The sequence below is a fragment of the Oncorhynchus mykiss genome, chromosome 15, assembly GCF_057628025.1.
Source record: "Oncorhynchus mykiss isolate SJ-2025 chromosome 15, ASM5762802v1, whole genome shotgun sequence".
In the NCBI taxonomy this organism is placed as follows: Eukaryota; Metazoa; Chordata; class Actinopteri; order Salmoniformes; family Salmonidae; genus Oncorhynchus; species Oncorhynchus mykiss.
Genome location: NC_143036.1, coordinates 30252614 through 30265871, shown reverse-complemented (window position 1 = coordinate 30265871; position 13258 = coordinate 30252614). Strand labels below are relative to the sequence as shown.

The 13258-nt window shown below is 43.8% G+C and overlaps 3 protein-coding genes across 8 annotated transcripts in view; 1 reads left to right on the top strand and 2 right to left on the bottom strand.

Annotated features, from left to right (window-relative positions):
- Window positions 1-12682, bottom strand: part of si:dkey-12l12.1 (uncharacterized) — a 28266-nt gene extending 15584 nt beyond the window's left edge. For 2 of the 4 annotated variants that reach the window (XM_021562999.3, XM_021563001.3), the window contains exon 1: window positions 12451-12584. The gene's annotated coding sequence lies outside the window, so the exon portion shown is untranslated. Of the gene's footprint in view, window positions 1-12450 lie in introns of all 4 variants that reach the window. The other 2 variants (XM_021562997.3, XM_021563000.3) reach the window with 2 other exon arrangements.
- LOC110489961 (UDP-glucuronosyltransferase 2A1) lies at window positions 2722-5537 on the bottom strand. The gene has a single exon (XM_036944258.2). The coding sequence runs from the start codon at window positions 4526-4528 to the stop codon at window positions 2936-2938; it is 1593 nt and encodes a 530-aa protein (XP_036800153.1). The 5' UTR covers window positions 4529-5537; the 3' UTR covers window positions 2722-2935.
- myripb (myosin VIIA and Rab interacting protein b) overlaps window positions 12161-13258 on the top strand; it is a 172090-nt gene continuing 170992 nt past the window's right edge. For 2 of the 3 annotated variants that reach the window (XM_090199849.1, XM_090199851.1), the window contains exon 1: window positions 12307-12691. The gene's annotated coding sequence lies outside the window, so the exon portion shown is untranslated. Of the gene's footprint in view, window positions 12692-13258 lie in introns of all 3 variants that reach the window. The other variant, XM_036944256.2, reaches the window with a different exon arrangement.

The following is a 13258-nucleotide window of genomic DNA, read 5'->3' as shown; positions in this document are numbered from 1 at the left end:
AGTGCACACTTGTGGTCCACTGTGATAACAACCGTTTTTTCCTTTCTTAGGTTCCCTACGCTTTGTCAGTTTCCCCGTCAGTTTCCGAAGGTGGTTGTGAAAAACGCCCTACTGACAACACAGTGTTTTTGACCGACAAAACCAAACCATCCGGGTAGTCATTACGCCTGTGCCGTCTCTCATTACTTTAATGACCATAGTTGAGCTGTGAGTGGGCTGTAACCAGGAGGCAGATAGTTGTTTTGTTAAATGGGTGGAATGAGCAGGAATGTCCTCAGCCACTGTATTTTGACTCATTAAAGTGGTGAGGGCCTTATTAGCACTAGTTTATTATCTGGAACTGGGGGAATGGCCTCCTCCCGTCCTCCCTGGAAACGCTATACCGTATATATACAGTATACGCTACACGGAGTGTACAAAATATTAAGAACACCTGCTCTTTCCATGACATAGACTGACCAGGTGAATCCAGGCGAAAGCTATGATCCCTTACTGAAGTCACTTGTTAAATCCACTTCAATCAGTGTAGATGAAGGGGAGGAGACAGGTTAAAGGAAGGATGTTTAAGCCTTGAGACAACTGAGACATGGATTGTGTACGTGTGCCATTTAGAGGGTGAATGGGCAAGACAAAATATTTAAGTGCCTTTGGTATGGTAGTAGGTACCAGGGCGCACCGGTTTTGTTTCAAGAACTGCAGCACTGCTGTTTTTCTTTTGCGCTTAACATTTTCACGTGTGTATCAAGAATGGTTCACCACCCAAAGGACATCCAGCCAACATGACACAACTGTGGGAAGCATTGGAGTCAACATGGGTCAGCATCCCTGTGGAACTCTTTCGACACCTTGTGGAGCAACTCAATACTAGGAGGATGTTCCTAACGTTTGGTAAACTCAGGACCCGCCATTCCTTTTTCACAGGACATCTAATAAATGGTGTGTATGGTGTAGGCTTACCTTGAGGTGACATTTTGATAGCTGTGTAATTCTCTCTCGGACAAGGTGAGTTTGATCAATATATTCGCCTCAATTGACAACAACCAACAAGTGCAAAGCTTATTGTTGATACTAGTTACCTTGTCCGAGGGATTTGCGCAGTTATCAAAACGTCACGCCAGGGTAAGCCTACACGAAGCAGGCCTTATAATGAAGTAGTTTTACATTTCCAGATGGAAAAATGAATGGTGAAATAATGATTGGAAACATCTCTGGGTTTTATGACTCACTGCGGTTCTCAATACCGTATGCGCTGTAATAAATATAATTGGAGTACTATATGTAAAATGCAGAATGTGACACTAGTCTCCCTGATTAAGAGGCTCACATAATAGCCAAACAATTATGTGTTTTTTTTTTTTTCAAGTGTAGCCAACGGCTCAACATTTCTACTTGGAGTGAGTCACTGTATGTTTTAATGTTTTTTGTTGTTGTTGTTGATGCCCTTCCCGACAGTTCCAGTGCCACTTAGGCAATTAGTCATCTTTAGTATGCAGTGTGCTCCATCTCCACCTACTCAATCATCAACACAGGCAATTATGTTCAATGGAATCGGAAGCAGCAGACAAGCTGCCGGAGATGATAGAAAGTGGTGTGAGAGGTGTGCTGCTGAGCTTCCCTCTGCATTAGTCAAGCCTGTGGGCTGCTTAGTACGCACATTATTAAGGGCTTAGCGAAGAGGATTACTAATTCAAATCAATACCTCCTGAATGTGAGCTCTTTCAGAATCGTAGTCTTTAATGTTTTGATACAGGAAATCATTAGAGGTCTTCTGAGGAGGGTTTACCCTCACGTGGGCTTAACGAGTGGAAGGGGTTTTCTATAGCTAGAGTATGTCAAAGATTAGAGTATGGATTTTAGGCTTTCTAAACTTCTGACTCATTCTAGGTCTTGCGGCTGAATAAAAACTGGACACAGGGGTTAATCCCGGTTCATGCTACTCAATACAGGTCAGAATTTCCCTCTTGTTGTTGTGAACATGCTGCGAACACACACATACACACATACACGCACACACACATAGGCTGCAGGTACGCCTAGCGATTAGAGCATTGGGCCAGTAACCGAAAGGTCGCTAGTTCAAATTCCCGACAGGGTGAAAAAATCTGTCGGATGTGCATTTGAACAAGGCACTTAACCCTAATTGCTCCATTATGGCAGACCCTGGCAGTGACCCCATTCTCCGAAAGTAACTCAGGGGGAGTTGGGAGGTGCAAAAAACACATTTACAATTCACACATGAGTAGGAAATAGGACGCGTAGAAGCGCACGCGCACACACAAAGGCCAGTCTCCCACCTCGAGGCAGAAATTCCAAATGTCACCAGCTGAAGTTTAGAACTCTATTCAAAGGTCAGAGACTCGTTTGCCGGGTCAATGTTAAATTTTAGCCCTGCCACCAGATACTGCGGTTTCAAACCCGACACAAAACACACTGTCCAGTCTGAGACTGTCAGCATGGCCAAGTCTATATGATGACTCAGTGTGGGGGGGATTTCTTGTGTCTAATTGAGCAACTTGGTGTATTAGTGCAGTGTTCGCCGGCTCATTGAGTCCCATTTATTGTGGTCTTTCCCACTCCCACCTCTCTGCTGTCTGTTTATTTTCTTTCCCTCTTAACTACCCTCTCTCCTTCCGTAAAATCTATTGTTTTCTCTTGTGTCTGTTGTGCAAGGATCTTGAGTTGTAATAGGTTACTTAAAAATGACAAGAATTCCAGACAATGTTACAGAAGGACATTTTAAGCCATTACTTAATTATATTAATATCAAGCCTATCAATTTCAATAACACCAAGAAAGGGATAAAGTCAAATGGAAATTAACTGAGTAATCTGAGAAAAATGTACAGTGTAAGACTATAAAGCCTGGTCTCAACACTTTACAAGGAGAAAGGCATTTAAGGACAGACAAATATGGAAGTTTCCTGGTGTTGAACCTGTCACTCTGTCTTCCGTTTAGACTTTGCTCCATAACAGCACCTCCGGACACAGAAGAGGCATGTTTTGATGAAGAGGAGGGTGAGCAGCATCACGATGGCCAGTAGGAAAGCGAACACGTCCAGGCTGTGGTACTGGTACCAGGTGAGCTCGTGGGCCTGGACCCTTAGGTGCTTGGCACCTTTATTCCTCATGGTGAACTCTATCCAGAACACTGCCTCATCCTTGGGACTGATGGGCCTGTCATGGTGAATCCTGGACAACCTCAAGGCGTTCTCCCTATACGACGGCTCGTTGATCACAGCGTTGAGTCCATCCACCAGATCCTGGGTTTTCATGGTGTTGAAGTTCATGATGACCGCGGCCCCCTTGGCCTTCATGTGGACCATGTTGTCTGGCTGGTCAGCGAACATAGGAATTCCCACCATGGGGACTCCGTGATAGATGGCCTCATAGATGCCGTTGGTTCCACCGTGGGTGATGAAGGCTCTGGTCTTGGGGTGACCCAGCAGGTCGTTCTGCGGGATCCAGTCCAAGACTCTAGTGTTGGGGGCCAGGGTCTCAGGCTTCTCCCCACTGAGCCTCCACAGGACCTTCTGGGGAATCTGCCCCAGGGCTGAGGCGATCATGTTCCCTTTCTCTGTGGTGAGGTTCTTGATCATGGACCCGAGAGTGAACACCACAATGCCGTCATCTCCAGAGCTCTGCACAAACTCCTCCATGTCCTCTGGTAAGGGCTTGGCAGGCTTGCAGTGGATTCCCCCCACAAACTTGAAGTTAGGGAGGAAAGGACGAGGGTAGTCAAAGTCCCAGTATGTCCGGATCAGCCACAAGTCAGCTTGGCCCATCACCTCACAATAGGTTGATGGCTTCCCTCGAATCTCACTGTAGTAGGCGTCTATGTCTTGCCAATAACCGTATGCCATCATGTCCTGGGTCGCATAGAAGAGGAAGTTCAACAGTCTTTCAGCGAAGCTCATTTCGTCGGTTAACTTGACCATGGCACCAGGGACAAAGGATGGTGGAGAAGGCAGCTGCCCACAAAGCCTCTCCCACATGTGGGCAATAGAGAAACGCAGGGTGTAGACCAAAGGAATGCCCAGATCCTCAGCCACCAGGTCACTGCAGGGGTAGATTGGGTCGGATAACAGAACATCATACTTGGCCTCTCTCAGTCTCCTCATGACGGTCTCTGACCTCAGCAGTCCGTCACATATCTGGATGGAAAACTTGAATTCTCTTTTTACAATATGATACCCCTTCCAAAGGATCTGCAAGTAGCTCAGGTGGTCGATCTCATACATGTGAAAGTGGATGAACTCCTCAAAGAAATCGGTCATCTGTTGCATTGAGATGGAGGTGTTGAATGGTTCGTAGCTGAAGCGAGCCTTTTCCGTGGGGTCCATGTATACAGAGGCACTCTGCACCAGCACGGTAACACTGTGTCCTCTGTCAATCAGAGTGTCCAGCATAGGCTTGAGGTTAATCCAGTGACTGCCTTCAGTGTGCCAAACTAATATGTTTCCACAGTTTACACTCCCTATGATACATAACTGTGCGATCACAAACACAGAGATATGCCGTGTCGGCTTCATCGTGACTGTGTGGAAGCGAGTTGAAAACCACCTTTTAAAACTCTTTCCAAAGTCAACCAATCATTAACTGAAGTTGAACTCTGTATTGCAGTACTAGAGAGTATTCCTCCTGTCACATAAAACCAGATAAGCGAGCCACCGCCTTGATCTTTCGGTGTGAAAGGTAAAGGCAAGCACACAGACAGTAATCCTGCTTGTTCTGCTTGTCCCTACCCAGAGTCAAGCAGCTAGCTGCTTGTAAGCCCTGCCAGCAACACACTGTTCAGTCATAATAGGTACCAGTGCGATTCAAATCTTACAGAGGCGTAGGCAGCAGAATGGTAATCTCCCCCAAATCCTGGGCAGGAATGTAGGCCCAGGAAATAAGTCAGGAGAGTTTTGTTATGGCAGAGGGGATAAACAAATGGGCTGAGGCACTCTGGATTTGCCCCAAATGGCACCCTATCCCCTTTATAGAGCACTACTTTTGATGAGAGCTCGATGGGCCCTGGTCAAAAGTAGATTAGGGTTTTCTATGCATTTGCATGGTGGTTTGGTGGATTCTGTGATATTGATTTACTGACATTATTAGCAGACATTTACAAAATCTAAGATACATAAGAGTGCATTAAATAAGAGGATATTAACATGGTTGCATTGACACGCACAGACAGTGAGTTGCAGGCAGGATGAGGTAGCAGCTGCAACGTGACAGGTGAGATTGCAACTCTACCTGTGTCACGGGTTTCTTCTTCCTCCACTGGGGAGGAGTAGGAGAGATTGGACCAATGTGCAACGTGGTAAGTGTCCATTTTAGTTTATTAAACTGAACACTAAAGAATACAAAATAACAACGTGAATGATACAAACGAAAACCGAAACAGTCCTGAAATGTGAAACAAACATTACAACAGGAAACAATCACCCACAACTCAAAGGTGAAACCAGGCTACCTAAGTATGGTTCTCAATCAGGGACAACGATTGACAGCTGCCTCTGATTGAGAACCATACCAGGCCAAACACCGAAACCCAAATTATAGAAAAAGGAACATAGACTGCCCACCCCAACTCACACCCTGACCATACTAAAGCAAAGACAAAACAAAGGAACTAAGGTCAGAACGTGACAGTATCCCCCCCCCCCCCCCCCCCAAAGGTGCGGACTCTGGCCGCAAAACCTGATCCTATAGGGGAGGGTCTGGGTGGGCGTCTGTCCGCGGTGGCGGCTCTGGCGCGGGACGTGGACCCCACTCCACCATAGTTTTTGTCCGCCTCTTCACCGGCCTCCATGGCCTATTTAGAGCGGCGACCCTCGCTGCCGACCTTGGACTGGGGACCCTAGCCCTGGGTCCCGAATGGACAGGAGATTCCGGCAGCACCGGATGGACGGGAGACTCCGGCAGCTCGGGAGTGAAGGGCGATTCCGGCAGCGCCGGAGTGACGGGCGATTCTGGCAGCTCCTGGCTGACGGACGGCTCTGGCAGCTCCTGACTGACGAGCGGCTCTGGCAGCTCCTGGCTGACGGCGGAATTGCTTCAGCTTGATAGTGAGGAGGAGAGGGGAGGAAAACAGGAGCAGGATGGTGGAGAATGCTCACAGCTGGGATCAAAAAACAGGATCAGATGGATAATGGCTCACAGGTGGGTGAATATGGACTAGCCCAGGTGAAAAAGCTGTTCCACTCTAAAGTTATCGGATACACCTGGAGCTGAGTGACTCATACTTCATAGGGTTAGTTGAATAGTTGAAAAAATGTCTAAATGTATTGCAAAAAGCAAACATCTGCCTCAACATACTTCTAGACAATTTGAGTGTGCATAGAAATCAGAACACAGTGTTTCATTTACATGACAGCCTCTGTCTTACTTCAGGTACCTACAGCTCGTAACAAAGGAGCTAATTGTTCGATTTGCTGTAAGAAGTAACAACACTAACAAATAGCCAACCATTATGAAGAATAATTGTAACAAACGATCCCCTGAAAAGACCCGTTTAGGATTCATAAATCAATTCTGCCTTGCTGTCAATGCAGTTGCGATCCATTGACCCATTCAATTGTTACAAGTGTGACATTTCGACGAAGAGAGTTCACACAGCGTTTAAAGCACTCCCCCCCCCTCCTGAAAAAAGTCCCTCAAATGCCAGCATTCCACTGTGAAGCTAATCTATTCCCTGACAAACAAGAGTTCTGAATGTCGCTGCACACTGCACACACACGTGCACGTGCACATTACTGCTACTCCTTCTGCAGGAGGCATGTGATGGGGAGAGAGGGACAATAAACGTTATTGTGCCTAGTTATCACACTGTTCCCCAGTGGGCCTATGAGAGCTCTTATGCTGGGAAAATCCCTATCGGGCACAAACATGCTTTAAAAAAGGTAGGACATGTAGACCTATACTCATCATGGTTTAAGATTACTGTGACTGTAAGTGACACTGGTGCGTTGGTGTGTGTTTAAAGAACAGCACACGCTGTACATGTCACGGCTGATTTCCTCCTCCTGTCCATAGTTGTTTTTAATGAATAAACCAAAACACTAACCGAACCGTGAATAACCAAAACAGTCCAGTGTGGCACAAACACTGACACAGGAAACAATCACCCACAAAGTAGCCACAGAATATGGCTGCCTAAATATGGTTCCCAATCAGAGACAACGACAGACAGCTAGCTGCCTCTAATTGAGAACCAATCTAGGCAACCACAGACATACACTATACCTAGAAAGGATACAGCCCCATAAACATACAAAAAACCCTAGACAAGCAAAAAACAAATACATCACCCATGTCACACCCTGACCTAACCAAAATAACAAGGTAAACAAAGAATACTAAGGTCAAGGTGTGACAGTACATGTACCAGTAATGAGTCCTATGTTCCTCGCTGAATGCTGGAAAAACACCTGTAACAAGCAGCCTCTTTGGATTTATGAAAAATTCAACACACAGAGTACTTAAGCCACAGAAAGTTGTCAGAGAAGTTAATTTGATACCGGTATTGAAAGAGAAGAGCCAAATAATGCAACGTTGGTCGGGAAACATGTTCCCTTTCTTCCATGTATGACGAGGAGCTTGTTGCAATTCTGCTTTAGATCTGCTTAACAGTATTCGTCTGCCGATGGTCTGAAGCTGAGCTCAGGCTGCAGTGACTCAGCATGATTAGATAGATGATTAGATAGATTTGCTGATCCACAAGGAACCATTAAACATTGATAACCATAAGTGATCATTAACTTCTAAAAGTCTAAGCCTTTAGCGGGAGGGGGGCAACTAATCTATTGTTTTTAGATGGTCATACCATGGATAATTTATCTATTTGATTTTGAATTTTAGGATCCCTGTAGGTATCAAAAAATACAGAAATATAGAATTTGGCCTTTACTACTATAGCCCATAGAAATAAATATAGAATGACACATTCATAAATTGAAAAATAAATCATTAGGAATACGGTTTTGAAGTGTCTTTCCTTTATCTAGGAGAAATAAGAAAGCTAAGGAAATATTTGTGTTTTTTGGACACCCACTTAACCCCATGTTTGTTGTTGGCACAAAACTACCCTTTCTACTTTTTTAAACTGGTACCGGTTACCTTCAGACGAGTTCCATGACGCTACAGACAGAAGTTGGCACATCGGTGGTACCGACTTCAGACGTACCACCGATGGGGCTTGTGGGGGTCGTAGAGCAAAACGGAGAACACCATCACGAGTATCTCATCTTTCCATAGACTGAAGGCCAAACTGATCGGACGCAACAGATGTTTCCGTGAGAAGACTGATTTTGGGGATGTCTCATCGTCTGACAAACACCGCTCTAGCTCGGCCACCTTCCACCGCAGATGCGGGATACCCACATAGGCGGATGCGATGGATTGAGACGCAGCCCATGTGTATCTCTAGCTTAAATTGATTGATTTTGATGGGGATTGTTAGTATCATGCTACTTAGATTGACGCACTGGTGTGTCAATAGACTCTTGAGGATTCAACCACTGATGACCATTCATGTTATCAATCACATCACCCTCTCACCTGGTATGATCGATGTGTTTTACTGTTCACAGTTTTTAAGGGGATTGGATGTTGATGATTGATGTTTCACTCTCTGAACCCTCCAAAGAGTGCGTTACATAAGCATTAGTACGCATTCTGTTGTGTCTGAGATTATGTCAACATCAACTAGGAAAGTGAAGATATAGATGGAGACATCTGACAGAGGACATGACTTGTACACACTGTACATCATACCGGGTGAGAGGGCAATGTGATTGATAACATGAATGGTCAACAATGGTTGATGGTTACTTAGGTAATGAACAAAACAATGGAAAAGGCACTGTTAGGTTCAAATTGATCTTAAAAGTTTGTAACGCATGTGTCATTTAATATATGTTCTGCTCCAATCCTAAAGAGGCAAATCTGTGTTAATGTGCACCACTGAAAAGCCGCTACGCAGTCATGCTGTCAGACAAAAGTTTAGGATTAAAGTTACAATTGATATGACAAGATTACCACTGGGATCAATGTTTAACAATATGATTTTTGTAACCTTCTCAGACCAAATGCCAAGTAAGTAAGCCTTGTCCGGGCCAGAATGGCCAATTGGGCAAGAGGCTGCAAAATCTCTTGTTTTTCTTGTGCAGGGATTGTTAACTAGATTCAGCCGTGGTATTTTATCTTGAGTGGATAGATAATTTGAATCAAGAAGCCTTAACAGATATTGTATTTGACAAAAACATAAACATTTCAAACCTTGATTACATTGGTCCACGATCACATTCTGTATGTCTCTTTATTTCATTTTTGTTTTAAGCCTATCCCAAACCTTAACCTTTACCGTACATACATTTCCAGTCAAAAGTTTGGACACACCTACTCATTCAAGGGTTTTTATACATTGTAGAATACTAGTGAAGATATCAAAACTATGAAATAACACATATGGAATCATGCAGCAACCAAAAAAAGTGTTAAACAAATAGATTATATTTAGATTCTTCAAAGTAGCCACCCTTTGCTTTGATGACAGCTTTGCACACTCTTGACATTCTATCAACCAGCTTCACCTGGAATGCTTTTCCAACAGTCTTGAAGGAGTTCCCACATATGCTGAGCACTTGTTGGCTGCTTTTCCTTCACTCTATGGTCCAACTCATCACAAACCATCTCAATTGGGTTGAGGTTGGGTGATTGTGGAGGTCAGGTCATCTGATGCAGCACTCTCCTTGCTGGTCAAATAGCCCTTACACAGCCTGGAGGTGTGTTGGGTCATTGTCCTGTTGACTAAGTGACCCCAAACCTTTGAACGGTAGTGTCTATATACACATCTTTTTAAAATATATTTAAAATGGAGATTTCAGATTTAATGCCTAAACTTTACCCTGCCTCTGATTCCAAAGGTTGCAAGTTCAAATCCAGCGATTTAAAGTTTTAATTTTAATTTGAAGTCTATCACAAACCTTAACCCTTGAAATATTTGAGTGCCTAAACTCATCCCTAACCTTAAAAACACTGAGTTAATGTATAAACTTGACCTTAAACACTCAACTTCAAAATTTAACATTTGGGAAACATGGATGAACGTCTTATTCTGAATTGAGACAGAGAGCTAGTTGCTCTATTCATGAGTGGAAACACTTGGGAATAGATTTCCTAAATTAAAATCATTTTGCGTCTCAACTTTGAGGGGCAAAAGAAATTCAGCCGTGGGACGTATTTGGCCCCGCGGGCCACCAGTTGACAATCCCTGCTCTAGCATGAGGCACCTTGATGTACCAGTAAACCCCCTGAACAGGATTTTAGTCTGTTGTGGTTAGTAATGTAATGAGCAGATTTGTATCCGTACACTGTGAAATATTCTCCATGTCAATTAATCCATTTGGATTTGTATATCACAGCCTAACAACCATTGTCACGACAGAATGTTGATGGTGACAATCTAGTGTTCATTATTCAAATGCTAATGTCATGATAACGACTGTAGTTGGTCCTCAAAGGAAATAAAGTAGATGGTATTCAATAGAAGTTAATGAACTTTCTTATCTCTTCCCGTTCGCTTCATTAGCTGCAATTTTTTTTCATACACTCACTGGAAGCTAATATGAAGTATTTCTGAGAATGTAATAAAGTGGCTGTAATAAAGACGCTCTGTCCCAGACAAGTGATTTTTGGGACACATTAATTGTGGATCCTTTAAAGATCTTCACAATGACTAGTCCTGATGAGTCATAGGGGTTCAGGCCTACATGAAGGACTTCTACAATGCTAGTGATTAATTGCGAGTTCTTCTGTTCAATTTGATAGGAAGAAGAGATCCAACGCAAAACATGAATCTGAACGGTATATTTTTAGACAGTTATTACTTTTAATTGCGTGCGCACATCATGATATATTGCATTTACATGTTGTTTAAACATATGAAAATATTTGTATTCATAAATAAGATGAAATAATCTGCACCCTTGGTTTGGTGTTTTAACGGTTTAGTCTTGCCTCAGAGGGAACATAAGCATACAGGTATAGACAGGAACCCACAGTATATCTGGGATGAAATAGAAAGTTCTGTCACTCCACTTCCTTCATTTGGAGGTCCGGGATAGGCTTCCATTCACAGCACAGTATTTTTTTGTCAGCGTTAACCTATTTGATTGTGTGTAGTACTCTTCAGTTGTGTTGAGAGTCTGTAATACTAGTTTGAACACAGAGAGTGAAGAAAAAGCCCCAGAGGTCCCCACAGGGACATCTAATCTGTGTAAGGCACCATAGATGTCTGTCTGTTGTGAGTGTCAGAGAGTGGAGGAGGAAATGGGCTGGATCTTATTCATGCTGTTCTCTTTGCTGAAATAAAAAGTGCTTTGCTGTCTTCTTCTTTTTCTCCACTACATTGCTCTCTCCTCAGCACTTTCCTAGCAGATCAAGCGTTGATAAAGAGACAAAGCCTCCACCTTCTCCTTAGGCTCCTTTGTGGCTTCTGTCCAGATTTCTGCACACCACCCCAGCCACTGCTCACCCCCCACCCTGCTTCGCAATCCATTGCTGAGGGTTTATGTGCCAAGCCCTGATTCAGCAGGAACAACGATTGATTATGCTGAGATGGGGATGTTTTCAGAGCAGAGGGAAAAAAATCTATGTTGACACACTAACTCTGCTCCCCACTTGATGAGGCCAAATAGTAGAATGTTCATGTTTATCCAGATTTATGAGGTTTTGGTTGGTAAAGACTCGGTTTCGGTTGGTAAAGTTATTTATCATTGGGGGTTGGTTTGAACAGACTGAGTTGTTGAACTTCTAAATGACTTCTACCCACATTTGCATAGCATGAAAGTTTATAATTTTCTATAGCCTACTCATCAGTTTGTTCGGGGTTGCATGCATGGCAGAATGGTAAACTAGAAAGAAAGAGGGTCTTTAAAGAACAGGCTTAATTTGAATTTGAATGGAGAATATGCACTGCGCCCCCTGATTTCTAAAGCAAAGTCCAATTAACGGTATCAGCTCACCATCCAGCCTACACAGCAGAATTGTATATTCATTTCGTGTTAATTGAGTTCTTTGATCCAGCGGGCACCAAGAGAGACAGAGAGATACTGCATGTCTAATTAGTTTACAATGCCTTTGTATCTGCACGCACATCTCAACAGAGTGCCAGTAGCGTTATGAATGAACGCCCCGCGCGAGTTAATTCTGCGGTAGCAGAGCTCGCGCTGCCTCCTCGAGTACCGGTGTCGGCTTGAGGCTCTCTGATTGGCTATCTCACAGCATGCCCAGGTGCTGACAAGAGGATGGAATCGGCAGCTGGATCTCACCGCGTTGCACGACAGAGACACCGAGAACAAGGTGCGCCTGGCTATCTTTCCAGTTTTATGCTACCCAGATATTTTTGAAATTGGCATAAGAATCATCAACACAAGGAGAACAACTATATGTAAAGTCTCACCTCAGCGGGTCTGCGCCCTCTCACTGTAATCCAAACCTCGTGACTCTTCAACGGTTCCTGCTGCAACCGCTGCGTAGAGAAAATAACCCGAAGGCAAGGCAGTCAAAGTATCTGAGAGACATATCTGGAGGAAGTTTACCCTTGTGCACGTATCTGAACGCATCCTCCCACGTTGTGTGTCTGGGAGAGCGCTCTGTTTGGAGTCTGTAGCTGGCGGTCATCCAGCGCCCATCGATCTCGTGTAAGTGATCGATTATCAATTCAACTTCTCCTTTTGAGTTATTATAGTCTACCTTTGCCATATGGTCGCAAGTAGCATTGACCAAAATGAAGAATGCCCAGATTCAAGATTGAAATAAACTTTGTCCTTGTTGAGAAATAGGTAGACAGAGGCTACCTTGCATGATAGGCTTATCTATACGTTTGTTTACCTCGTTATAGCCTATCCATGTGGACAGGTATGACCTATTTTTTTTATTTATTCATTAGCCTGTTTTCTGATAAAGGTGACACAACATAGCGGGAACCGAAATCCCCTCACCACATTCGTTTATCAACGCCACCTGTTATGCATGTTGATCACTGATGTTCATGCATGACATTGATAATGTGTTTCAATGGATGGATAGCTGCACTGCAGCAATTGAATTCACGAGGTTCGATCTGAGAAAAATGGATTGCGTAGATTACACCCTGATTTAAACGTCAATGTAGTTGTAGCCATAGAAATATAATCACATTCAATGCAAAATGCATAAAGAGACCTGGCAATCGGTGTAAATGCGACATATCAGGCACAACATGGTCA